Source organism: Staurois parvus, unplaced genomic scaffold (genome assembly GCF_062004578.1).
Source record: "Staurois parvus isolate SC_StPar_1 unplaced genomic scaffold, SC_StPar_1.0 ptg000018l, whole genome shotgun sequence".
Lineage (NCBI taxonomy): Eukaryota > Metazoa > Chordata > Amphibia > Anura > Ranidae > Staurois > Staurois parvus.
Window position 1 is genome coordinate 4,407,569 of NW_028317814.1, and position 26,139 is coordinate 4,433,707.

Consider the following 26,139-nt stretch of genomic DNA (forward strand, 5'->3'; position numbering starts at 1 on the left):
TTCTCTTAGATAGACTCAGCACCTGCCCTTCTAGTCTGTTGCCCATATTTTGAGTGTTTCTTTTGTACTTTTTCTGCTTGTTCAGTAACTGAGCCCTTCAGGAGGTGGAGGGTCTTGTACAGTTGCAGGGGCTGTCGGTAGGTTGAGCTTCTGTCTGGTGCATGGTGTCCTACTCCTGCAGGTGGCCTTATAACCCAACTGTAATGATTAAGGGATCTGTGTCTGTCAATAAACTGAAAAAAAAAAACAATTTTATGGTGAATACAAAAAAATCGTATATTATTTATTTCAGGTACTTCTATAGGGCTGTCAATTTACACAGCGCTTTACATATATATTGTACATTCACATCAGTCCCTAACCCTCAAGGGGTGTACAATCTATTTTGAAGTAAAGAAGATAAGGTGGTTAATTTACTAAAGTGAAATAGTCTGTGCACTGCAAGTGCAGTTGCTCTAGATCTGAGGGGAAGCTCTAAAATGAGAGGATGTTCTGCTGATTTCTGTCATCCTATCATGTTCAAGCAAAAATGCTGTTTATTATTTTCTTTGCATGTGATTGGGTATTCTGTGCAAAGTGATACTTTATCTCCTTTGCTAAGCTGTGGAGCAACTGCACTTGAAGTGTGCAGTATATTTACCTTTTAGTAAATCAACCCCACTTTGTATATCTGTAGCTACAGTTTGGCTTGTAAATTAAATGCATTTTAAAATGCAATAAATAGTGATGCCATTACAAATACACTGCTCAAAAAAATTGAACACTTTGAAAACATATCAGTTCTCAATGGGAATAAAATATCATGCTGCTTACCTATACTGATATGGACTGGGTAATGTGTTAGGCATGTAAGGATGCCCCATCGTTTGATGGAAATGAAAATTATCAGCCTACAGAGGACTGAATTCAAAGATACCCCGAAAATCAAAGTGAAAAAATGATGCAGCAGGCTAGTCCATTTTGCTGTAATTTCATTGCAGCAACTCAAAATGGTACTCAGTAGTTTGTATGGCCCCTACGTGCTTATATGCATGCCTGACAACGTTGGGGCATGCTCCCAATGAGACGACGGATGGTGTCCTGCGGTATACCCTCCCAGATCTGGACCAGGGCATCACTGAGCTCCTGGACAGTCTTGAGGTGCAATCTAGCTGCGTCAGATGGACCGAAACATGATATCCCAGAGGTGATCTTTTGGATTTAGGTTAGGTGAACGTGGGGGCCATTTAGTGGTATCAATTCCTTCATCCTCCAGGAACTGCCTGCATACTCTCACCACATGAGGCCAGGCTTTGTCTTGCACCAGGAAGGAACCCAGGAACCACTGCACCAGTTTAGGGTCTGACAATGGGTCCAAGGATTTAATCCCGATACCTAATGGCAGTCAGGGTGCCATTGTCTAGCCTCTAGAGGTCTGTGCGTCCCTCCATGGATATGCCTCCCTAGACCCACCACCAAAACGGTTATGCTGAATGATGTTACAGGCAGCATAACGTTCTCCATGACTTCTCCAGACCCTTTCATGTCTGTCACAGGATGAACCTGCTCTCATCTGTGAAAAGCACAGGGCGCCAGTGGTGGACCTGCCAATTCTGGTGTTCATTGGCAAATGCCAATCGAGCTCTATGGTGCCATGCAGTGAACACAGGGCCCACTAAAGGATGTCGGGTCCTCAGGCCACCCTCATGAAGTCGGTTTCTGATTGTTTGGTTAGAGACATTCACACCAGTGGCCTGCTGGAGGTCATTTTGTAGGGCTCTGGCAGTGCTCATCCTGTTCCTCCTTGCACAAAGGAGCAGATACCTGTCCTGCTGATGGGTTAAGGATGTTTTAAGGCCCTGTCCAGCTCTCCTAGAGTAACTGCCTGTCTCCTGGAATCTCCTCCATGCTTTTGAGACTGTGCTGAGAGACACAGCAAACCTTCTGGCAATGACACGTATTGATGTGCCATCCTGGAGGAGTTGGACTGCCTGGTCAACCTCTCTAGGATCCAGGTATCGCCACATGCTACCATTAGGAACATTTACCCTAGCCAAATGCAAAACTAGTGAAAAACTGTCAGAAAAGATGAGTAGGGAAAAAAATGTCACTAGCATCCACCTGTAAAACCATTCCTGTTTTGGGGGTCGTCTCATTGTTGCCTATCTAGTGCACCTGCCGTTAATTTCATTAACACCAAAGCAGATAAAACTGATTAACAACCCCCTCTGCTACTTAACTGACCAGATCAATATCCCAGGAGTTTAAATGACTTGATGGTATACTCTGATTAAAAAGTGTTCCTTTATTTTTTTGAGCAGTGTATAATAGCCCACAAAGAATGTACTTGTAAACTGCATTCCTTACTTTGGGTTATAATTTGTGTGCTTAGGGAAAAATTTGTGAAAACTGTGGTATCAAGATTCACTTGACATGCGTGGAAAAGTATTTCAAAGGACAGTCGGGGCCAAGATGCCCTCAGTGTACAGAGCCATGGATGCAAGAAATTCCAAGTATGTTGATTTAACTTCTATTGTGGTTTAAAAGTACACTCCAGTCAAAACTGAAGCATAAAATTCCCTTAGTGAATAAGTTGAAGCTATGCTGACTTACATTGTCAAATCATTAGCAAACAAAAATACTGTTTTTGTTTTGTTTCTTTAGTTTGTGATTTTACATAAACTATCCACCCATTCCTTATATTAACCCCTTGCCTACCAGGCACTTATACCCCCTTCGTGCCCAGGCCAATTTTCAGCTTTCAGTGCTGTCGCACTTTGAATGACAATTGCGTGGTCATGCAACAATTTACCCATATGAAATTTTTTATTTTTTTCAGAGAAATAGCTTTCTTTTGGTGGTATTTAATCACCACTGGGTGTTTTATATTTTGCGTTATACACAAAAAAAAGAGCAAACATTTGAAAAAAAAAAGTTTTTCAATGTTTCTATTATAACATTTTGCAAACAGGTAATTATTCTCCTTCACTGATTTGCGTTGATGAGGCTGCACTGATAGACTGCACTGATGAGATGGCACTGACGATGCTGCACTGATAGGCGTCGCCGACTGACGGCACTGCTGGTGGCACTGATGGGTGGCACTGCAGGCCACTGATCATCAGGGAACTGATGATCAGTGCCGATCTCCTCTGTGACAGCTGCCAATAGTGATAGTGTGAGGAAAGTGCTGCCGATAACAGGCAACTGTATTTACTCCGTGATCTGCTGTGTCATTGTCACAGGCCGCTGTGATTGGCCTTTTACCTCATCACGTGATCAGCTGCGTCCTACGGACACAGCGATCATGGAGATAGTCAGGTGCATGCCCGTGGGGGTGCGTAGGAGGGAATGTTCTTGGAGGATGTCATAAGACGCCCTCCCAGAACTGGGTAACTGCGCTATAGCCGTCATTTGGCTATAGAGCAGTTACCAATTGGTTAAATAATGATTTTGATATTTGTTTACACAGGATAGTTCTGTTTAGTGTATTTGCACAACTAGTTACAGTACATTAATTAGTTTCTAGGATTCTCACTATATGAATTTTCATATAAAGTAATAAAAGAGTTTATGGAATATGGTGGGTTATTTAGAAAATAGAAAAAGATTTATTATAATTAGTTGAATGCATATATATATATGGTTTTTCAACTAAGGACAGTCCAGCTGGGCCCCATTCACACTTATGCGATGTAGCAATGTATTCAATACTGCACGAGTTTCCGCAGTAGATGAAAATATGCTGTATTCTGCCAAGTGCATACCGTTTCATTCATTCCTTTTTTTTTTTTTTTCTATCAAGAAGGCAAAATGTTTTATTAAATAAATAAAGACAAGAGGTTACAGTATAAAGTTGTACATAGCTGAACATTAAAGATTACAAAAAAACAAACAAAAAAAAGGGAACAACCCAATGGTGACAATAAAGGTATGTTAATGATCATATCACAGTAGTGAAACCTGCAGTGAAAAAGATTGAGTAGCTGGTGGCAGAAAACAATCAACACATGCCCATATAAGAAAGATATGTCTTCCCCATCTCATTGAAGGTACATTATGTGAGTTAATACATATGTGTACATGTGTCAACAGATTGCAGTCAATGGTCCCACATTTTCTTATGTTTGGCAGGGCAATCTCTATGAATATATATCAATTTCTTTAGCGGGAGAGTGTTATTAACATCAACTATCCACTCCTACACCACTCATATATTCTGAATGGTAGCCCAAATGCACCAGCCAATAACTGTGAGCTGAATCACACCCAAGTGCGTGGTGACTTATTGCCAAGAGTTGTAGTGCAATGTGATAAGCAAACAAAATCTTCCCTCACTACTTTTGTGTAATTGTCATGCATAGGACAGCCTATTAAAACGATTGAAGCTGCACTAAACGCAATGCACTTAAATGTGCAAAGAGACAGGTGCACTATCATATCTGCATAGTTGTGAACCTACAATAGGAAAAAGGTACTGCGGTGGGGCGGCACGTGCAGTCATAGTCATGTACATGTGCATCATTATGCCTTCTCTGGCTAAGGGGAGCACTGTGTCCCTCTTCCCCCACACGCGACTTGGGGCCCGGTGAGCATGTGATCACAGTGTTAACAAAGCGGTTATGAATGGATTCATTCATACCAGCTGTGTTTCATATACTGTGATTGGTCCACAGCTATCACATGGTACCTGGGCCAATTACAGCACCCTGTACAATGTGATTAGCTGTAGCACAGATCACTAGTGATCACAGCTGTTGCGAATGTGACCCATTCATGACAGTTGAAAACTGTCATGAAATGTGAAGAAAAAATCCTTGACCACCCCCTCAGAGTAGTACAGTATTACTCTGATGACTCTGAACTACTCAGATGAAAGTATTTTTAACATACTGTCAGCAGTCAGTGTCCCTGACGACAACAGTCATATGAAGACGCTGTACTGCACTGGTGACAGTATGTAAAATTAAATAAATTGTAAAAAAAAAAAAATAATTACTCAGTTTCTTCATTTTCAAAAAATTGTGACAAAACAAATTACAACTTCAAAAAAACGTGCTATGCCTCTTACTAAATGCCTCCGACTGTCTACTTTCCAAAAAGGGGTCATGTGCAGAATATTTGTACTGTCCTGGCATTTTAGGGCCTCGAGAAATGAGATAGGCTCTCAGTACATCAGGATTGATCAATTTTCAGATAAATAGCGGGTAAAATAAGTAATGAACACGTCACCATTTTTCTCAGTAAATATATTTCTAAAGGTGTTGTTCACATGAATTTTTCACCACTTGTCGGTAACAGCCCATGCAATTCATACATACAAAGAAACCAAAACAAATAAGTTCAGAAAGTAAGTATGTGTAATAAAATGGAATGACACAGGGAAAAAGTCTGCTGCCCAGCAGTGCCACCAGTCAGTGTCATCAGTACCGCCTATCAGTGTCCATCAGTGCCACCTTTAAGTGCTACCTATCTGTGCCACCTCATCAGTTCCCATCAGTGCTGCCTATCAGTGCAGCCTCACCAACACACATCAGTGAAGGAAAAAAATTACCTGTTTGCAAAATTTTATAATAGAAACAAAGAATTTTTTTTTTTTTAATTTTTTGCTTTTTTTGTTCATTGTGCAAAAAATAAAACACCCAGTGGTGAGTAAATACCACCAAAAGAAAGATCTATTTGTGTGAAAAAAATTATAAAAATTTCATATGGGTACAGTGTTGCATGACCGCACAATTGTCATTCAAAGTGCAACCAAGTATTGCAGTATTACGCTATATTATTTTGTCTTTCCCTACATTGCACTGAGTGTTCTTGGAGAGTGAAGTCTGATGATCCTGGAGGTTGGCAATTCTTGGGTGGAGTGGAGATCTGGAGGCATATCAACTGGGTCTAGGATCCCCAAATAAAACCTAAAAGGCATTTTTTTCACCATTATCTGGTGAGTGCGGTATATATTGTTTGAGCACTATTCCTGGTGCAAGCACATTTCTTTGGAAAGAGGACTTTCTGTGTTTTTTTTTTTTTTTAAAGATTTTTTTCACTTATTTTGGAGTGGGACTTTTTTCTATCAATTTTACTAATATTTATATTTATATATGTCATGATATATTATTTTTGAGGGAAGCACATTATATATTTTATATAATTTTTTATTTTTGCGATGTTTGAATATTTCTTTTTGCACTCTTGCCAAAATACTACAATGTTATTATTTTTCTTTTACATAATGGGGATATTCTGTGTGTTGACAGGATTTTCCCAGGCCAGTTCTGAAACACCATCCACTTCCCAGGTGTCCAGAGTGGAAGAAGGGAGAAGAAATGTTTCAACGGCATCCACTAGGACAAGACGACATAAATAATTTGTGGTTTTGATTTTGTATATATGCAGTGTGTGCTTTCTTACAGTTTTGTGTATTTTCCTGAAAATATTGTTATAACATTTTTTTTTTCTCTGCTTGCATTTTTTAGTTCTGTCCTTTGCAGTCTTATACAAATATCCTCTGGACTGCAGACACTTTGATTGTTAGGATTATTCACAAAGACGTTAGAAAACATTTAAAGCAACCCTTTGCTTTTCCAATGTTTGCAGAAAGTGCCACCAAATACAAACTTCTGCTTACAAGAAATGTTTTACAAAATCTGTATATAATATATCCCCTGAGACTCTGTTTATCCCCAATTGCACACCACCATTTGTTTCTCATCTGTATCCTCCTATGACAGTCATATGTCACTGCTTTCTGCACGGAAGTGACTAGGTGAGGTGGGGGGGTGGTTACAGGTGGAACATTGCTGTTTAGTCTTATTAAGCTCTGTGTTTCAAGGAAAGGAGGAATTAGTTTGGACCAGATTATGTCAGCACCAATATGTTTACATGCTTGTGGAATGGAAGAGTTCACTTTAAGAAAATTTTGGCAGCTGTCTAGAAATCCATATCAGACTCTATCTCTAGGTTTGTTGAATATAGATTGTAAATGGATCTTTAGTAGTTAGAAATATAGGGACATATGACATTGTATTTGCCTTTTCTTGGGGTCCAGGCTCAGGAGACATTTTAGTAGGTTTCAAAAAGCATCAGCACTGCCAGACGCTTACCAAAAGCGTATATAAAGCTACAGTTGGGAAGTGTTAACATAGTGTAACTTCTGGTTTTAAAGAAGGATTTTGCAGGTTATCTCTGCATGTGGAAAATCAGTGACTGCACATATGTTTCTTTGTGTACTACAAGCCACTTTGTTCTGTTCTGCAATATGTTTAATATTCTTTAATAACTTTGTCAGACCAAAAATTGTTAAGAACCTCAAATAAAAACCTTCTGATGGAAAATATTTAAAAAAAAACTACAGCTGGGGCTCCCATTAATGTCTCTAGTCTGCACTTCCTAATTGAAGCTTAAAGTGAACCTGTGCCCAGCCCATAGATAGGTAAATATTTAAATATTCTTTACAAGCAATAAAAGATCTTCAAAGATTACAACAAAGACTATTCCATTACAGGGACCAATTCTGTGGGACGGGCATCTCTGAGTATGCTAAAAACTAGAAAGTCTACTTCCTGCAAAGTCTACCATAGACAAGGAAGGCATACTTCACTTGTTGTGAGCCTCAGAGCTTCCACCCCAGGAGTTTCTCTCTTTCCTGCAGCCAAGTAAGTGATCCTACTATCAAGGCTCGGGTTTCTGTCCTTTATATTGTTTAAGAGACCACTGGCTTCTCACTCTTTGATCAAGACCTTTGTACAGGGGGTTGCCGATGTGGCTTCCCCATGTGGTGCCCAGTGACTCAGTGGGATTTGAATATAGTTCTTTCTGGGCTTTACAAACTTCAATTTGAAACCAATTTGAGACCTTCTTCTTTCTCCTCTCACCCACAAGGTGGTATTTATTGTAGCCACCACCTCTGTGAACTGGCGGCATTTTGTTTTTTTTTTTTTGTTTTTTTTTTTGGGACAAGGTTCTCTTGGGGTCTAGAACTTCCTTCCTGCCCATTGTACTTTCTGCCTTTCACCTCAACCAGGACATTGTACTTCTGTGCCTCTGTCCAACTCCTTTTCTATGTGGCTTACGCCTGGTTCACACTATCCCAGGTGGTTCCGGGTGTGGGAATTACACCTGTTCCCACAACCACCTGCATCATTCTTAATGGCACCCCCACTCATCTAAAAACGCAGTGCGATTATGGGAATCACAAGGAAATTGCATGGTGAAAAGGCCCCATGCAATGAGATGTAATAAACCACATAAGTGGATGAGCAGTTATAAACAGCTGTGAAGGGATAAGTTTTGGCATTAGTACAAAAAGTTTTTTGTTACCATGAGGAACGTGGGCACAGGTGAGGCATAGAGTTTTATTGCAGCGGAACATCCTTGTGATTGGGATGAGAGTGAGCTGTCTAGAGGTGGTTTTGTTGGTTTTCCTGGGGATTTTACTCGGCACAATCTTATTTCTGAGGCTAAGTGCTTTCCTATAAGCAAATTTGGGCAGATGGATGATGCAAAGTGTGGATCTTGGGATAGGATGGGCCAATGTCCTTTGAAAATGGTTTCCATTTTTTCACAGGTGGAGTGGTATTGTGTCACGAACCTGATGGTTGGTTCGGGATTGTTTTTGGCATGGGGGAGAGACTCAGTCAGATAATTGGAGCAGGCTTCTATGAGCTCATGGGGATATCCTTTTTCAAGGAATTTCTTTTTGAGAACCAAGCTGTGTGTCTGGTAATCTGTAAGTCTGGTGCAGTTTTGTCTGAGGTGGTGAAATTGACTTTTGGGGATATTACGGATCCATCTAGGGTGATGGCAAGTGGAGAAGTGAAGGAAAGAATGACCAGCAGTGGGTTTATTGTAGTTCTTGGCGATGACGGTGGAGTTGAAATGTGTAAGTTCCAGGTCTAGAAAGCAGAGTGAGGTGGGGTCAGCTACATGGGTGAAAGAGAGGCCGAAAAGGTTGAAATTGCAGAATTCTACGAACTCCAATAAGCGGGAACAGGAGCCGTCCCAGATGATTATGATATAATCGATGTATCGGCCGTAAAATACCAGATGTTGACTAAACGGGTTTGTTTTTCTAGATGTGTTGGTTTTCCCACAGGCCCATGGTTAGATTGGCATAATTGGTAGCGAAATTAGCTACCACATCTCTGCCCTGTATTTGTAAATAAAAGTCACCATCAAAAGTGAAATAGTTGTGTTCAAGGCAGAATTTGGTAGCTGTGAGTAGGAAGTTAATTTGGTCAGTATTGAGATAGGAATCTTCCATTAGAAAATGTGAAACGGCTCTTAGGCCTACATCATGGGGAATGGATGTGTACAGAGAGCAAACATCCAGTTTGGTTAATATGCCGTCTTCGAGGGCCTTATTGATAATGGTTTGGGATTCTACAACGAAACCGGGGAATGGGTCTGTTTTTAGATGGGCGTAGGTGTGGTCATCAGATAGGAGTCTATGGGCCTCAGTAAGGTAATCGGTTCTTTCTCGGATTACTATCCCACCACCTTTATCTGCTGATTTTATAAGGTTAGTGACTGAGGGTGCTGAGGGCTGTTTTTTGTGATAGGTTTGATGTGGTATGTTTTTTTTTTTTGTTTTTTTTGTATGTTTCCTTCTTACACATCTTAGTGAGTTTGCTGAACACTATTTGGTAAAAGGTCTCAATATATGGTCCTTTGGATTGTGTGGGGTTAAATACTGATTTGGGTTTGAAGTGTGTATGTTTGGTCGGCCGGGATATGTTGGGGTGTTGTGACAAGAGGATAAGGTTGTCAATGCTATCCCATAGGTCGCATAGGTTTTGGAGGGTGGATTCATCAAGTGAAGTTGAGGGCAACTCAGGTGAATTGGGGTTAGTAGCACCTGTTTTGGGATTTTTGGAGTCCTGGATGTTGAAGTACCTTTTTAGAGTTAAATTGCGGATGAATCTATTTAAATATTTGAGTGAAGGAGTTGGGTCGGGAGTTGGGCGCGAAATTTAAACCTCATTGTAAGAGGGAAACTTCAGTAGGGGAGAGGGTGTGGGAGGATAGGTTGAACATTTTTATTCACATTACTATCTCCCTACTTGTGGTTCCCTCCCAGCGCCAATTCCGTTCTTACCCAGCTTTAGGCAGACCATCATTCAAGCCTATGGTCCCAAGGATCAGGTTCCACCGTTTCCTGTCAAAGCATACGCTACTAGATGTGTAGATTTTTCAGCCTTGTCTGGTGCCAGTTTCAGGTGTAAGGTTCTTCAAGCAGGCCAGTCATTTATTTTGTATTTCTTGGATTTGTTTGAGTTTGTTTGATATGTTGCCCACCTCTAAGTTGGACTGCTTTTTGGACATCCTGAAGGATAAATACTTTATCCACAAATAAAGAAAAAAATGTTTTTTTATACTCACTGTAAAATCCTTCTGTTGGAGTCCATTGAGGGGCATAAGGCCCACCCCTCTATATTTATGATCATGCCCATAGTGCTGCTTTTGCAGCAAAATGGAGGCATTCTGGTAATAGGAGGGTTATCCTAAACTAGCCTACAGTTTTTGTTTGCCAATATCCAAGCTGCCTGTAGGCAGCAATATAGTACCTGAGGATTTATGTCCCTCAATGGACTCCAAGAAAAGGGTTTGCTGTGAGTACAGAAAACCAATTTTATTGCCCTTCTTTACATTTTTTCAAAATATTTAAAGTTAAAACAAAGCAAAAGCCTTACATTACACATAAACACGATGCAAACAGGTACAATTTAAATGCAAGTATAAAAACAGAAGTCACTTGGTAGATTTTGAGGCAGATGGGTATTGTCTCACAATTTAAATGTCGAAATCGTTCCTTGTGTGTTTTGCGTGGCTGTTGAGTTTACTGGCAAGTGACTTCAGCCACAGATATACTGTAGATCTTTAGTTCTGATCTGTGTACTTATCACCTGTGATACACATTGTTACCTAATCCCTGCAGTTGCTTCAGAACATCTCCATGGGCTCTGTGTGGAAAGATGAAGAGAGCAGAATGACTGCACACTTAACCTTAAGCTGACCATAGATGGATTAAAATTCAACCAGCCAAATTTTGATCCATCTATGGCCATTCCCGCTCTTGAAAATTTGATCTATTGATTGACTTCTCTCGAACGGGACTGTTGGAAAACTTTCAAAGTTTTGACATAAAGGAGGAAATTCCTACCTCTATCAAGATAACCACTTCCACACAGAGACAAAATGCTGAACAAAGCATAGTAAGACCACCTATATATTGGTCAGTTTTTTTTTCTCATTCAGCCTTTGCGTTGACAAAAAAAACCAGCTGATTCCCCCATTCACACATTTGATATGATGGAGATATCTTCCATACTGAGCTATTGTATTCAGACAGCAGGGAGACTTCCCTGCAGTCAGAATACAGTGAGCAGCATTGCAGGCTATAGCCTGCAGCACTGATTGGAGAAAATCTGACAGGGCGGTTGTACAGAAGTCGATCAGTAGATCCACAGTGACCATACATGGATTGAAACTCAGCCGGTCCCTGCTGAACCGACCAAATTTCGATCCATGCATGACTGTCCTAAAGCAGAACTTGACTCATAACTACTTGATAAAAAACAGTGTTCTTTAGCTAGAAGAATATGTTTCACATTATGCTACAAAAATGATTGTGTGCTGTAAATTGCCTCCAGCATTGTGTATGCATGTAATCGCCCATCTGAAGGGGGCGTTACGGTTTGATTACAAGAGGCATCTGTGTTACTTGCTTGAATCTCGGTGTGCTTTGTGAATGTTTTGTGCAGTAATACTTCATGAAAGATCTAGTGCAGGAACTTCCAGTCACTGCTGTTCTCCTTATGCAGATTGACTTGTCTTGTATCCGCCCTCCTCCTGTAGTTGCTTGTAGTGGTTGGACCCGCTGGGCCGCTCCCACAACTCTGCTGTCTGCACAGGCTACAGGAGAGTGATGATATCACTTCTACAAGGTTATATCTGGGTTTGCAAAGGCATTGAGTGCACAAAAAATGAATGTTTGAAAACATTCATTGGCTGCTCAGTTACAAAAATTATTGCATTTGTAAACCTCGCCCTAAGATCATCCAAAAAACTGCATATACAAAATAAAATCACCCTCACTTTAGAGATCAGAACTATGAATGGCTTTGCTGACAAACACAAAGCCATTCATAAATGTAAAAAAAAAAAAAAATGATTAAAACAAAAGCATAAAATGACTTTTATGTCCTTTGCATATTTGTGCTGTATTTTATTATTTGAGCTATTGTAGACAAAAAGAAAAAAAAGTCCAAAGCAACTTTTAAAATTTAAATACATCACCACAAGTATGTGCCTAGTTTTAAAAGCATAAAAGTTGCTATTTTAAAGCCCTCTTTTCCAGAACTTATTAGCTACTACATGCTTTATTCATAGCCAACATAAATGACCCTACACTTCTCTCTAATCTACAAACTACTGTGGCTGGCATGCTTGGTTTGCCTTATTTTTGCCTCTGGCTGGTCATCCAGTGTTATTCCAAATCAGCACAAAGTGGCCAGCAGAGGCAGAGAACACACATAGCAGAGGCAGAGAACACACACACATAGCAGAGGCAGGGAACACACATAGCAGAGAACACACATAGCAGAGGCAGAGAACACACACACATAGCAGAGGCAGGGAACACACATAGCAGAGAACACACATAGCAGAGGCAGAGAACACACACACATAGCAGAGGCAAGAGAACACACATAGCAGAGGCAGAGAACACACACACATAGCAGAGGCAGGGAACACACATAGCAGAGGCAGAGAACACACACACATAGCAGAGGCAGGGAACACACATAGCAGAGAACACACATAGCAGAGGCAGAGAACACACACACATAGCAGAGAACACACATAGCAGAGGCAGAGAACACACACACATAGCAGAGAACACACATAGCAGAGGCAGAGAACACACACACATAGCAGAGGCAAGAGAACACACACACATAGCAGAGAACACACATAGCAGAGGCAGAGAACACACACACATAGCAGAGGCAGAGAACACACACACATAGCAGAGAACACACACACATAGCAGAGGCAGAGAACACACACACATAGCAGAGAACACACATAGCAGAGGCAGGGAACACACACACACACATAGAGGCAGAGAATACACATAGCAGGAAGGTCGCACAACAACACTATGGGGTTTATTTACTAAACCTGGTTGACTCAGAATCTTGGGCACCTGTGCATGGTAGCCAATCAGCTTCTAACCTCAGCATGTTCAGTTAAGCTTCAGCAATAAAACCTGGAAGCTGATTGGTTTTTATGCAGAAGTGGACAAGATTCTGAGTCAACCAGGTTTAGTAAATAAACCCCTATGTGTCAGGAATCAGCAGCAGAGATGGCCCAATCTGTTTAGCTACACTCAAGTATACTGGGACCAGACCATAAATATTTACAGTAAGATTTCTTTACAGTGAAACCAAAATCCATCCAAATATCAGCAAATAAAGATACAAGTGAACCAAAAATGCCTAACTAAACAACCCAATAAAGTAACAGAAAATCTAATTAGCGAAATGACTATATACAAATGGGGAACACAACAAACGGGGTAAAACTGGAGGTTCAGGGAACATAAAGTAACGGAGAACCAAACTGGGATCAGGTACAAGGGGGAGTAGGAACAAGGCAGCGGGGATCAGGGTATCCGTACAAGGCAAAGAGCACAATCAGGAGCAGAAGGATAAAAGGCTAGCAGTGTCTGGCAGCACAGCAAAACTGTATACAGTTCGGCTGCTTTCACATTGACCTGTTTTTTTCCCTGCTTTGCATTAAAAAAGCGAAAGAAAAACATGTGATCATGTATTCCTATGGAACGCTTCATGCTGATCCGTTGAGGGTACTGTGTGTTTTTCAAAGTCCTGTTTGAAACATTTTTGGTGCCGTAGAAAAAAAAACGCACTAAAAATGAACCTCCCCACTGAAATCAAAGGAAAACACGGCAAAAATGCACCGGTGTTGCCTTTTTGGTGCAGTTTTTGAGTCCTACGTCCCTTAAAAAATGCTACACAAACACGGTAAAACCATAGCAAAAATATGTTTTTGTTGTGGATCCGTGTGAAAGTAGCCTTACAGGGGAAGAGCAATCAAAACACTTAAGCTGGAGGCACTAGTAGCGGAGAGACTAAATATCCACCCAGCAGCCAATATCGGGTGGAACTGATTACTGGCATCTCCTGGTTGCTGGGAGACACCCATTGGTAGACTCAAAAATTAGAACCTTACACTCTGAGAAGCACAGTGCCATCAGCAGGTGATCCAGGTCCTGACACTGTGTACTTTCGGATTCACATGAAACTTGATTGAGAGATCTGGACCTACACAGTAATGCTGAGACAAATGGGTGGCTGCTGGAAGTGGGATCTCAGTTGCAGAAGACGATTAAGCTCACACATTGTGAAGGAGGAGGGTGCAGTTCGGTATCTTTGCATTGGGAGCTGGACCACCTTGTCCTGACACTAGCTACACAAATAAAGTTACTTTGATTTAAAACTTAATAAGGACTCTCATACATGAGGTATATTTCCTCATTACATTGTTAGACTCTTCTTCCTGTCTTCCAGTGTTACACAATGGTTGTGTTTCATTGTTCCTATTCACAATGCAAGTCTATGGGGTCTATTTATAAATGTTTTCCCACAACTTTCATCCAAGATTCACTCATGTTTCTGTTTAGATTAATGGGAAAAATGTGTGATTCTTGTGGAAGTTTGACTCTTGAGAAAACTGAACAAAAAGTGCAAGCATAATTGTGACGTATATGTGACATGAATGTACAGATTTGAGTAGATAAGATATGACAATGTAATCATAGATGTAGTTTCAGTCCTTGTCATTAAAGAAATATTCAGTCATAGGTACTCAGACAAATGGTCATCAATTAACATTGGAAAAGCCTAGCTTCCTCTGGAAGTGGCACTTGGGGGCTAATAAGATTTTGTCAACTTCTCAAAAGCCTAGCTTCCTATGGAAGTGGTACCTGGAGGCTAATAAGAGTTTGTCACCTTCTGGGGAAACCGGTTTGAAGGAAATGGCTGTAGACAGATTGTCTCCGATCTGACATTGGGAGCTGTAAAATAATATACATACATCAAAGGAAATGTTTCATCTCTCAACAGCTAAAATATTAGTTGCAGAGAGATGAAAATAATTCCTTTCCGATTGGGCACCTTGTGAGTCACACCGACGTATAAAAACCGTATTTGTGGCTTAGGTAGAAGGCCAGGAAAATGCAGGAAATGGTTAGGTGGCGCTGGAGTGCGACAGTCGAACAGTGAATGGTACTGTTGTGATTGGACTGATGCGCTGGTGTCGGAAATCCAATCCCCGACTTGGTGTTTAAAGCCGGTCTTGGTCCGATTGACCTTGGGCAGGTCAGCACCCAGAACATCTTGTGGGTGGGTACAGTAACACCCCCCAGGGTCAATTGGCCGAAGACTAATGTCCCGCCTACATCCATATCCCCATAAATTGAGTACCCAGGCATTGGGACATGGTAATTTGTATGGAGCTGGTTCGATCGACCAACGGATTGCTGTTTCTCCCTGACTTGCTCCAGTTGCAGGATAGATCTTAGTAAAAGTTTTATCTCCGTTTTTTTATTCCCTTTTATTTTATAGTGAATAGTCATTTGTGTGTCTTGTATTTTTTGTATTTCTGTAGCTTTTTATATTTTGTACATTTTGTTTGCACTGCCCACTTTCGGGAAATTAAATCTTAAAATTAATTAGTGACTTCTATGTACTTAAGCACGGGCTCATATCTTCGGAGAGATTAGATTGGAGAGATTAGATTGTATTGTATGTTAGTGCCTTTAAACGCTCGGTCAAGCTCATTGCCAATCTGTATGCAATTGCACTGCGTGTGGGCAGATTGCATGCAGATTGTAAAAGGTAACATCTGTGTGTGTGGGGTGTCTCAGCAGACCGTTCTGCGGATAAACTGCTGGGTGGTGGTAGGCTACCTTTTTGTGATGTGTCTGGTGTGGGGTTGTGTGGACAGTGGAATAGTGATTAACACGGGGGTTCTGGCTTGTAGGATAGCTGGAGGAATCCTAGAAGGGTGTGTCAATCGCTAGGCTGCTCCTCAACCCTAATTAGTGCACCAGATTGTATGTAAGATCATATCTGTCCATGTGTATGGTCAGCTAGCTGGATTGGAGTGGAGTCTCCCTCCGGTGGTGGCCAGAGGTTTGTAAAAGTGTATCACGGCTGATCTTATATACGGTTTTATATATTCATAGTTGAGTCCCCTTTATTCCCTCTTACCCCCAGTCACGGCCACATGTGCGCACCTCGGTTAGCTAGTCGCTGTGGGCGTGGTGTGTGGGGAATCTGTGACAATAATGCTTGCACTGCCCTTCTAAAAATAAAAAAATAGGCAGATTCTACTCCTAATTAACAAATCTAGCACAAGCCCCTTTGCTGATTAGGAGTGATCACTTCTCTGTTCTGCTCTGTGACAGATACAACAGAGAGTACAGGAGAGCTGGAGCTGCATATATGCAATATATATTGTTCTCTCTGTCCATCCCTGCCCCCTATTCAGCTCAAAGTGAGATGGAGGTTGTTAACCCTGCTAGCTCCGCTCATGTAGTGTAATCACCGCACGTGCAGAGAGGGATGTAAACTGTCTGCTGACAGCTTACATCCCTTACCCAGGGGCGGACAGACCACTTGGACACTGCCCGAGGGCCAGGGGGGCCCCATGAGAGGCTCCTGAGAGGACAGGGCGGGATGGATGGAGTAAGCCAACTCTGGGTCTGATCCTGAGAGGAGAGAAAGGCTGAGAGAGCAGGGAAGGAGGAGGACACTTCCCGAACCAGTGAGAGGACTCTGGGCTGGGTCGGCGTGGGCTCAGCAGCACCGTCGTCATGTAGGCTGTGCACGTGACTCGCTCACATTATATCTCTATTCGGTGAGAAGGACAGGGCCTCCAAATGCCCCTCCTACACAGCTATGGTAATAGTCCCGCCTCCCAGCAGGATGTCTGACTGCTGATTCGCTTGAATGCAGCGGACGCTGATTGGTCTGCTGCCCTATCACTCAGTGCTGCACCTGCCGCCTCCCAAAGTCCAAGCTGTGTAGAAAGTACAATATGCTGCCTAGAGAATGGTGGGGTGAGAGCCAGGAGCCACTCTGTCATAGTTTACATTGAGCCCTGTATACCATCCATGGTGACTGTGTGCAGAAGGGTACAGCGATGGAACATGTGTGCATGGGGGGCTACAGCAAAACACCTGAAACAGGTTTATCTGCATAGTTAATGTGGTGCACACCACTTTTGGAAATTTCCTGCATCATTAAAAGGGTGCAAGGTAAAGTGTTACTAAAATCAGTCTGTAAATGCAGTAAAGCATGCTTTGTATACTTACTGTGAAGCCTAAGGGGTTAATCCTCTGGATTGTGTAAAAATGCTGTTTGATCCTGACATTTCTGCCCTTCCTCTTGTTAAAATGTCTTTGTCTTTCGCTCCTGATAAGACAGACTGAACCCGTAGCCATTCTGCACATGCTCAGTTTAGTGTGTATGGCTAGAGAGGTTTTTTTTCTTCGGAGAGTGCATGTGATCAGCACTGTTCAGACAGAGGTCATGAGTTCTGCATCCTAGAGCTGAAAGAAAACTCCTCCTACAAGCTTTAACCAGTGCTCTGCTGGACACTGATAGAAGTCACAAGACTGCTCTAACTGCTAATGGGAAAAGGTGTTTAGTATTTACTAAAATAATTGCATTTCCGTGTACTGTGGGAGACCAGATATAGTGAATGCAGGGTCCTGGGTTTAGTAAGATCAGTCCCTGGCTTGTGTGAAAACATTTATCAATAGATCAATTTGTATTGCAATTCTCTATTTTTAACAGTGGTTAAAGCCAAACCTCAGGTTACCCAAAAGAAAAGAAAGGTAGGAGAAGTTAAAGTAAAAGTAAAAAAAAGCAACTCCTGCTGAAATACTTCAGCTGGCCATACACTAGTAGATTTTTGAACAACGTTTAATATTCCTATGAACATTTGTATGAAAAATCTCAGTACATTTGATGACTTGATGAATGTCGATCAAAAGTACTTCAAATTTTCGTTTAACTTTGGAGGGATTTCTTATTTCTTGTTTTGGCTCCAGGACAGAAAGTGAAGGGAAATCTCCCCTGTGGGACACAGTTGGCAAAAAAAACCCTTATAACCCGTCCTTACGCCCCCAAAATGAAGATAAGATTTTCCTTTAATTTTACTTTAAAGTGGTAATAAAGTCATTCATTTAAAAATCATCTGACAGGCAAGCTTTTTATAAATGTCCCTCCTGCCTGTCAGCGGGTAATGTGATATGAGCCGCACATGTGTAGACCACATTAAGCCCGGGTTCACATATATGCAGTGCAGTATATTGCATGTGATTCTCACAGGAACCACACCGCACCACACCGCATTCCTGTGCAAATCACATGCAATTTGTGTGCGGTGCGATTGGAACCATACATTTTGTATGGCTCTAATCACACCGCACCCTCACCAAAAAGGTGCGGGACCCTTTTTTTGGTCCGCATTAGAATGAGATTGCATGGGTATTCACACCTATGCATTCCGATTCTGTAAATCACACCACATTTTGCGGACTGCTTTCAGGGTGTTAACATACACCCCCGAAGCGGTTCGCATGAACGGGGTGCGATTCTGATGTGATGCGGAATTCGCACAGAAAACGAGAATTCCGCATCAGTGTGAACCAGGGCTTACAGCCCGCTCCATGTGCCACAGTGATGGGACTCCCGTGTGTATGCATGGGAGTGATGTTACCTCAGCTTGACCAGTCAAGTGGCCAAAAACACAAAACCCAGAAGGAAGACTGGGTGAAGATGGAAGCGCTGGAGACCAAGGAGAGCCCTTACAACGCATCGCTAGAGGGCTCCGTTTGTAGTTAAGTCTGTCATAATGTAGTAGCATGCAGCACATACTAGTACATTATGACTTAAACCTACCAGGGGACCATTTATTTTAATTTGCTCTTGAGGCTTTACTACTGCTTTAACTACTTTTTCTATGTTGTTTGTGGAAAAGCACAAAATCTGGAGTATTTTTTATTCTGTCAATAAAAATAATCTGATTTAAACAACATATTTAAAAGGCTTATACCCTGTTTCCAGCAGCGGGCACTGTGCAAGTCTGGGATTGTTCCTTCCTGAATTTTTATTTTGGTGGACCACCTCATCAAATTGTCTATATTCTTACTCCATGAAAATATCAGCATGACAACCTTCTAAAGAACCTGCTATTGCTTCATTCAGATTTGCAGGTGTCAAACAGTCAGAATTTGATTCCAAAATGATTTGGAGCTTCTTACACAATGTATCAGGTATAATCATACAAGCTTCTGCCTTCTGCTTTAAGTTGTGATTATCGCAATTAACTGTCTTCGGACTGTGGAAGATCTGACTCCATCGTTTTGTAGGAGTTATCAAAAGTTGTCTTGTATTGCAATACAGCTGTGGCAAAAGTTTCATAGTCTGAGCCCGAAAACCTGCCAAATTGGCAGTCATTTTCTGAATGGCTTTTATTGGAGATCAGCGTGGGCACAAAGACTGATAAGTCTTTCCAAAAACTAGATTCTTGGCCTTTATTAAAATCTTCACTTTGTGTTTCTGCTGGTGACTTTACTCGGGTGTAGTTGGAGAGTAAGCTTATGTGTTTCCCATCTTCATAACAGACATCCTCGAGGAGCAAGGAATCATTTATGTTTTCTGTTCCCAAGTTGCCAGAATAATCCATCCCTTTTTCCTGTTTGCTATCATCTTTTAAAATTTCAAAAAACAATCTATTGATAAAATCACATTCCAATGGCTGAAATTCTTCATTGTTTTCTGTTGGATTTTTTGGTTCATTCTCTAAGGCTGTATCAACTACTAAGGAGGTAAGGTTTAAAGATCTTTCAACCACTATCGTTTCTGGTATGAAAACATTTTTTACAGCTGCGTGATCAATGCAGTTATAATATTGAGTTGATTTGTGATTCTTGGGTTGCTTGTCAATGTCATCTTGGTTTCTTAAGATCAGCTTTTTAAGCCATTTATCGCTAAAAGAATGAAACATGAAATAAATGCAATTTAATTTCTTTGGTACTACTAGTTGATGGTTCTCAAAACTGTAATAGATATATTTGATATATTTTAATATACTTTAATACTCCATGCACACTAGGAGCACACCGGAAAAGCACTGGCTAAAAAAACGCTCATGTGTGTTGCTTCCCATTGTTTTTCCGTTTTGTGCTGGCGTTAAGCAGTATATAGCTGGTTGTTAAGGAGTCCTTAACAACTGATGACCCATCAGGTGTCAGCAGGGATCCCCACTGAGAGCTGAATGTTTAGCAAAAGATGTGTTGGCAATTAAAATGTGAGGGAAAAAAAAAAAGTGTGGCGGCCCCACCTCCAATCCAGACCAGGCCCTTCAAGTCTGGTGTAAATTTTATGAGTAATCCCATGCCAAAATGTAAAAAATTGGTGTAGGCCCCCCCCCAAATCCATATCAGACCCTTAGGTCTAGTATAGATTTTACAGGAAACCCCATGCCAAAATTGAAAAAAAATATAGAACGGTGTAGGGTCCCCCCCGAAATCCATATCAGACCCTGGTCTGGTATGGAGTTGGAGGGAAAACCCCACTCCTAAATTAAAAAAAAAATGGCGTGGGAGTCACCACAAAAACCAAAGGAGATTTCTATGTGAGCATGATGCAGGCCAGGAAAGGGGGAGGGGGGAACAAACGAAAACCCTCCCTCTTCTAAACCATACCAGACCACATGCCTTAAATTTTGGCATTGAGTTTCCCTCAAAATCCATACCAGACCTAAGGGTCTGGTATGGGTTTGGGGGGGACCCCACGCTGTTTTTTTTTTTTTAATTTCTATTGCCGGCAATTATTATTATTATACAGGACTTATATAGCGCCGACAATTTGCTCAGAACTTTACATTATGGAGGGAGACAGTACAGTAACAATACAGTTCAATACAAGAGGGATTAGAGGGCCCTGCTCCTTGGAGCTTACAATCTAGGAGGGAGGGGATAGTGGTACAAGAGGTAATTCACTGTGGGGGATGGAGTGGTAGGAAGATTAGAGGATTCCAGTATTAGCTGGGGTCGGGGTAGGCTTCCCTGAAGACATGGGTTTTTAGAGTGCGCCTAAAAGGGAGCAGAGTAGGTGATAGCCTGATAGATTGGGGTAGGGAGTTCCAGAGGATGGGTGAAGCCCTTGAGAAATCCTGGAGACGGGCATGGGAGGAGGAGACAAAGGAGCTGCAATTCTTTTGTTTACATTCAGCTTTCAACGGGGAACCCCTCTGACAGCTGATGAGTCATCTGTTGTTAAGGATGCAGCGGCCGGTATTAGGAAGTATTAAGAAAAAAAATGTAAACCAGCTCTTAGCAACGTTAAGGAGCATTCAGCATTTTTTCTGCCGACAAATTGCTCCAACAAACACAAAAAAAAAGTATTTTTTTGCTCCTAGAAGCTGTAGCTTCAGAAATGCTTCTAGACTACAATTGTGTGCATGGACACATAAAGATAACACTATTTGCTTCTTTGGGCAGAAAAAAACCTCATAAATACCTGCTAGGAGCTTATTTTTCATCTAGTGTGCATGAAGCTTAAAGATGGCCTTGGTTGATTTTTTTGTATACTGTGGAGCACACTGTGGTGGAGGATGAGGGGTCATGTAGGAGGACACAGCTAAAGACAAAATATTGCATTAAAATCTTTTTTCTTTTATACCTTTTTCAGTACAAAGCCCAAAGGAAAACAAAGTGCACAAAAAAGGCACTGAGAATGGGTAGAATGGGGAAAGCAAAACACTCTGTAGAATACAGTTAGAGTTCAACATTGTGCCATCTACAAAACAGGTCGTAAGGCCTCACATAACATAACAATAAAGTCCAAAGGGCATTGTAAAGATAAGTGGGAAGCCAGACATACTGTATGTCCAGCTTGGGTTCAAGTAATTCAAGAACAGAAGGTCTAGGCATTAGGGGATCCAGAAACCCAATACAAATTATTTATTAATATGTCTTGCACAGGAAAGGTAAAATTAAAGTGAGTTACAGTAAGGTACTATAGACAATGTGGTGGAATCTATACTTTCAAAATTACCATAGCAATATGATTGATGTGGCAATATGGTGGAAATATACTGAGGTCCACACTTGTCCTACTTATGCTCCTCACATATACTGCTCACCATTTCCCCTTCTTTCCTGCCTTCCCATAGGTGATCTTTCTCCCCTCCACAGCTACATTTTCATGCCGCCCAAATTAAGCAACCAGCTCCCGGAAGCCTTGATGCTTTCCTCCCCCTATCATCTGGAGTCCCCTTCCACTGTTGTGTATTTGCTAAGTTTTTAAGAAAATTTTATGGCATTTCTGCTATAAGAGAAGATAGGAGGAATTGGAGCTGGAAGTTGATTAACCGTTTCCTGACCGCCCTATAGCAGAAATACTGCTACAGGGAGGCACGTGTGCGCAAAATCACGTATATATACGTGATTTCGCATTTCCAGGTAGGGGGCGCGTGCGCCTTACCCGCGCCACCATTCAATCACCGGGTCCCTGGTGGTGATTATTCACCAGCGCCCAGTGATTTCTGAGGATCTCCAACGGGAAGGAGAACGTTTTTGTTTACTAACAGTTCTCCTCCCTGTCAGCTCGGGCACACTGCTTTGGATGGCTGTACACAGCACAGCCATCCAAAGCAGTGTGATTACAGTGAAGCACACAGACACCGCCCCCTAGTAAAACACTCCCAGCACGCAGTTAACCCTTTGATCGCCCCTCGTGTTAACTCCTTCCTGCCCAGTGCCATTAGTACAGTGTCATGCTTTTTCTTTTAGCACTGATCACTGTATTGGTGTCACTGGGGATGTTAGTGACACCAAGTCAGTTCCCCCCAGTGTCAGAATGTGTGCCTCAGTCCCACTATAAGTCGCTGATCTCCGCCATTACTAGCAAAAAATAAAATCCCAGTATATATACCGCCATTTGTAAACACTATAACTTTCATGTAAACTAATTTACATGTATTGGGATTTGTTTTAGCAAAGACGTAGCAGAATACATTTTGGCCAAAATTTATGATGAAATTTGATTTTTTTAAATTGTTTTACTGGGCATGTTTAATAACAAAATGTCAAAAATATTGTTTTTTTTCTCAAAATTGTCTTTTTTTTTTTATAGCTCAACAAATAAAAAAAAACATACAGGCAATCAAATACCACCAAAAGAAAGCTCAATTTGTGGGTAAAAAAGGACATAAATTTAATTTGGGTGCAACGTTGCATGATCGCGCAATTGTCAGTTAAAGTAATGCAGTGCCATAATGCAAAAAATGGCCTGGTCAGGAAGGGGGGGGGAAATCCTCAGGAGGGCAAGTGGTTAATAAAGATGGTGACCAGAGCAGTGTACTGCTTAGACACAACACCCACCTCTCCCAAACTCTTTGTTGTTTCCCTCTGCTTTTCACTTCATGCCATCTTCTTGGATTCTCCCCTAGTTCTTTGCAATATCTCCTCTTCCCCAGTTCCTCTTCAGGCCCTTCTACCCAGTAGCCTGAACATTGGACCAAGGGTGACTACCCATAAAGCCTAAGTGTACAGTAGCTCCAGACCTTACAGTACCCCATATTACCATTCCCTTGGCTTGCTCTATTCCTCCAGTTTTGGTCCCTCTTTGGAACCTACTCTCTTTCATGTTGCAATTGAAGCCACAATCACAGCAAAATCAAAATACCTTTGTGTGTTAGACTGTGATAAGGTCCATAATACATGAGCCTGTCTTTTCCTTACAAAATTGCTACCAGCAGTAAAGTTATGGCTGAGCGGCTGGTGATTAGTGAAGTCCCTAAAAATGAACCTACCCAATCATCCTGTTTTAAAATTTTAGGACAAAAACAGGATACTGTAGCTCTATGGGTGTAGTATTTCTAGTATTGCAGGCCGTCCTCTCTCCAATAATACATTAAACATGTATGTTGAGAACCTTTTCAGTATATAAAATTGAGAAAGAGCTTACCAAATAGTTTTCTTATTTTTTCTTTTGTTCTCAAATGGTAAAATGCGGCAATTCACATCAGATTTGAATCCTGGTACCTAAAGAAATGGAAAGATATTTGAATGTGTATAATGATGCCTTTATTATATCAGGATTTAGTAAAAGTATCAAAACTGTATTAAAGGTCAACTGTAGTTGATTTTTTTTAATTATTGCCCACCCACCCCCACTCCATTACATTACATTGAGTTTATATAGCGCCAAAGGGTTTGCTCAGCGCTGTACAATAGAGGGGGGGACAATACATGAAACATTACAGCAGCTACGAACAGCACACGAGGGGTAAGAGGGCCCTACTCTTTCGAGCTTACAATCTGGGAGGGAGGGGGTAGTGGTACAGGAGGAAGTGGCTGTGGGGGATGGAGTGGTAGGAGGAATGAAGGAGAGCAGCAGTTAGGTGAGGGTGGGGTAGGCTTCCCTGAAGAGGTGGGTTTTCAGGGAGCGCCTGAAGGTGAGGAGGGAAGGTGACAGTCTGATGGATTGGGGTAGTGAGTTCCAGAGGATGGGGGAGGACCTGGAGAAGTCTTGCAGACGTGCGTGTGAGGAGGAGACCAGGGAGCAAGATAGAAGGAGGTCCTGTGAAGAGCGAAGGGTACGGGTAGGGTGGTACTTGGGAATCAGGTCGGTGAGGTAGTTAGGGGCAGTGTTGTGAATGGCTTTGTAGGTCAGAGTGAGTAGTTTGAATTTGATGCGTTGGGCGATAGGGAGCCAGTGGAGGGAGAGGCAGAGGGGGGTGGCAGAGGTGGAGCGGCTGGTGAGGTGAGAGTTGTCCATTTGGTATACTTACTTTGAGCCTTGATACAGCAGGTTTCACTGTGGGGACCCACTCAGACCTTCACAGCCTTTTCTCTTAAAATGGGCACTTCATTAGCTTTCCTACAGTAATGAATAGGGCTGCTGTGCGCATGTTCAGTAAGAAGCTGCCTTTTTTAGAACAAAGTCTGTGCAGATCTGAACAAGGCCACACAGTGAAGACTGGAGGTGAAAGTAATATAGTGAACACAGAATAATACGTTTCCTATTGTATAGAGCAGTGGTCTCCAAACTGCGGCTCGAGGGCTGGATATGGCCCTTTGCTAGCCTTTACTCATCCCTTGGGGCACTATTCCTCCCACTGATTTGAGGCACTATTCTTAACACTGACACCAACAGTGAGGCATATTTCCCCCAATTGACACCAACAATAGCGCACTATTCTTCCCATTAATATCAATGATAGGGTAGTATTTCATCCACTGACACAAATGATGGAACACTATTCCTCCCACTGACACCAATGATGAGGCACTATTCCTCCCAGTGATAGAAATGATGGGGCACTATTCCTCCCAGTGATAGAAATGATGAGGCACTATTCCTCCCAGTGATAGAAATGATGGGGCACTATTCCTCCCACTGACACCAATGATGGGGCACTATTCCTCCCAGTGATAGCAATAATGGGGCACTATTCCTCCAACTGACACCAATGACGAGGCACTATTTATCCCACTGGTAGCAATGATGGGGCACTATTCCTCTCACTGACACCAACTATGGGGCACTATTCCATTAATGCCAATGACGGGGCAATATTCCTCCTCTTACTGACCACAGGCACTCTGCAAATGAACACCACATGAGGCATTGAGACATTTTCTACCCTCACTGGCCATAATGCGGCGCCTCAAAAGTCTGAAGGACAGTAAACTGGCACTTTGGAAAGTTTAGAGACCCCTGGTATATAGGATGGAGGAACCTACCCTGCTGGCTGTTGTATTCTGACATTCCACACCCACAGCTGTCAGAACATGTGAACAGTGCCTGCATCTGATTGTATGCATCACTACTGCTTGACCATTTTCCACAAAGCTCCTTCAACAAAAGTTGATTGAACATTTGACAATGGCACCCATGGCTCAATTTCAGCCAGTTCAGCATGAATCAGTCAAAATTTGGGCCATGCATAGCAACATTTAAAGGGCAGCTTAGTTTTATCTGAACCTTCGCCAAGCTACCCCCCTTCCCAGCTAAACTACATCAGCCCCCCACCCTCCTACTTCACATCTGC

General features: G+C 41.9%; 1 protein-coding gene and 1 pseudogene across 4 annotated transcripts in view; one reads left to right on the forward strand and one right to left on the reverse strand.

The window, feature by feature from the left end:
* NSMCE1 (NSE1 component of SMC5/6 complex) overlaps positions 1 to 19,110 on the forward strand; it is a 433,288-nt gene extending 414,178 nt beyond the window's left edge. For all 3 annotated transcript variants that reach the window (XM_089682179.1, XM_089682187.1, XM_089682170.1), the window contains 2 exons: positions 2,372 to 2,492; positions 6,234 to 19,110. In XM_089682179.1, the coding sequence (XP_089538305.1) occupies positions 2,372 to 2,492; positions 6,234 to 6,343 (231 nt within the window). In that variant the 3' untranslated portion in view covers positions 6,344 to 19,110. The remainder of the gene's footprint in view (positions 1 to 2,371; positions 2,493 to 6,233) is intronic.
* Positions 19,061 to 26,139, reverse strand: part of LOC149473035 (uncharacterized) — a 67,934-nt pseudogene continuing 60,855 nt past the window's right edge. The window contains exons 9-10 of the transcript XR_016313443.1: positions 24,051 to 24,127; positions 19,061 to 20,065 (exon numbers count right to left, since the gene is read on the reverse strand). The product of XR_016313443.1 is annotated as an uncharacterized LOC149473035 (transcript). The remainder of the gene's footprint in view (positions 20,066 to 24,050; positions 24,128 to 26,139) is intronic.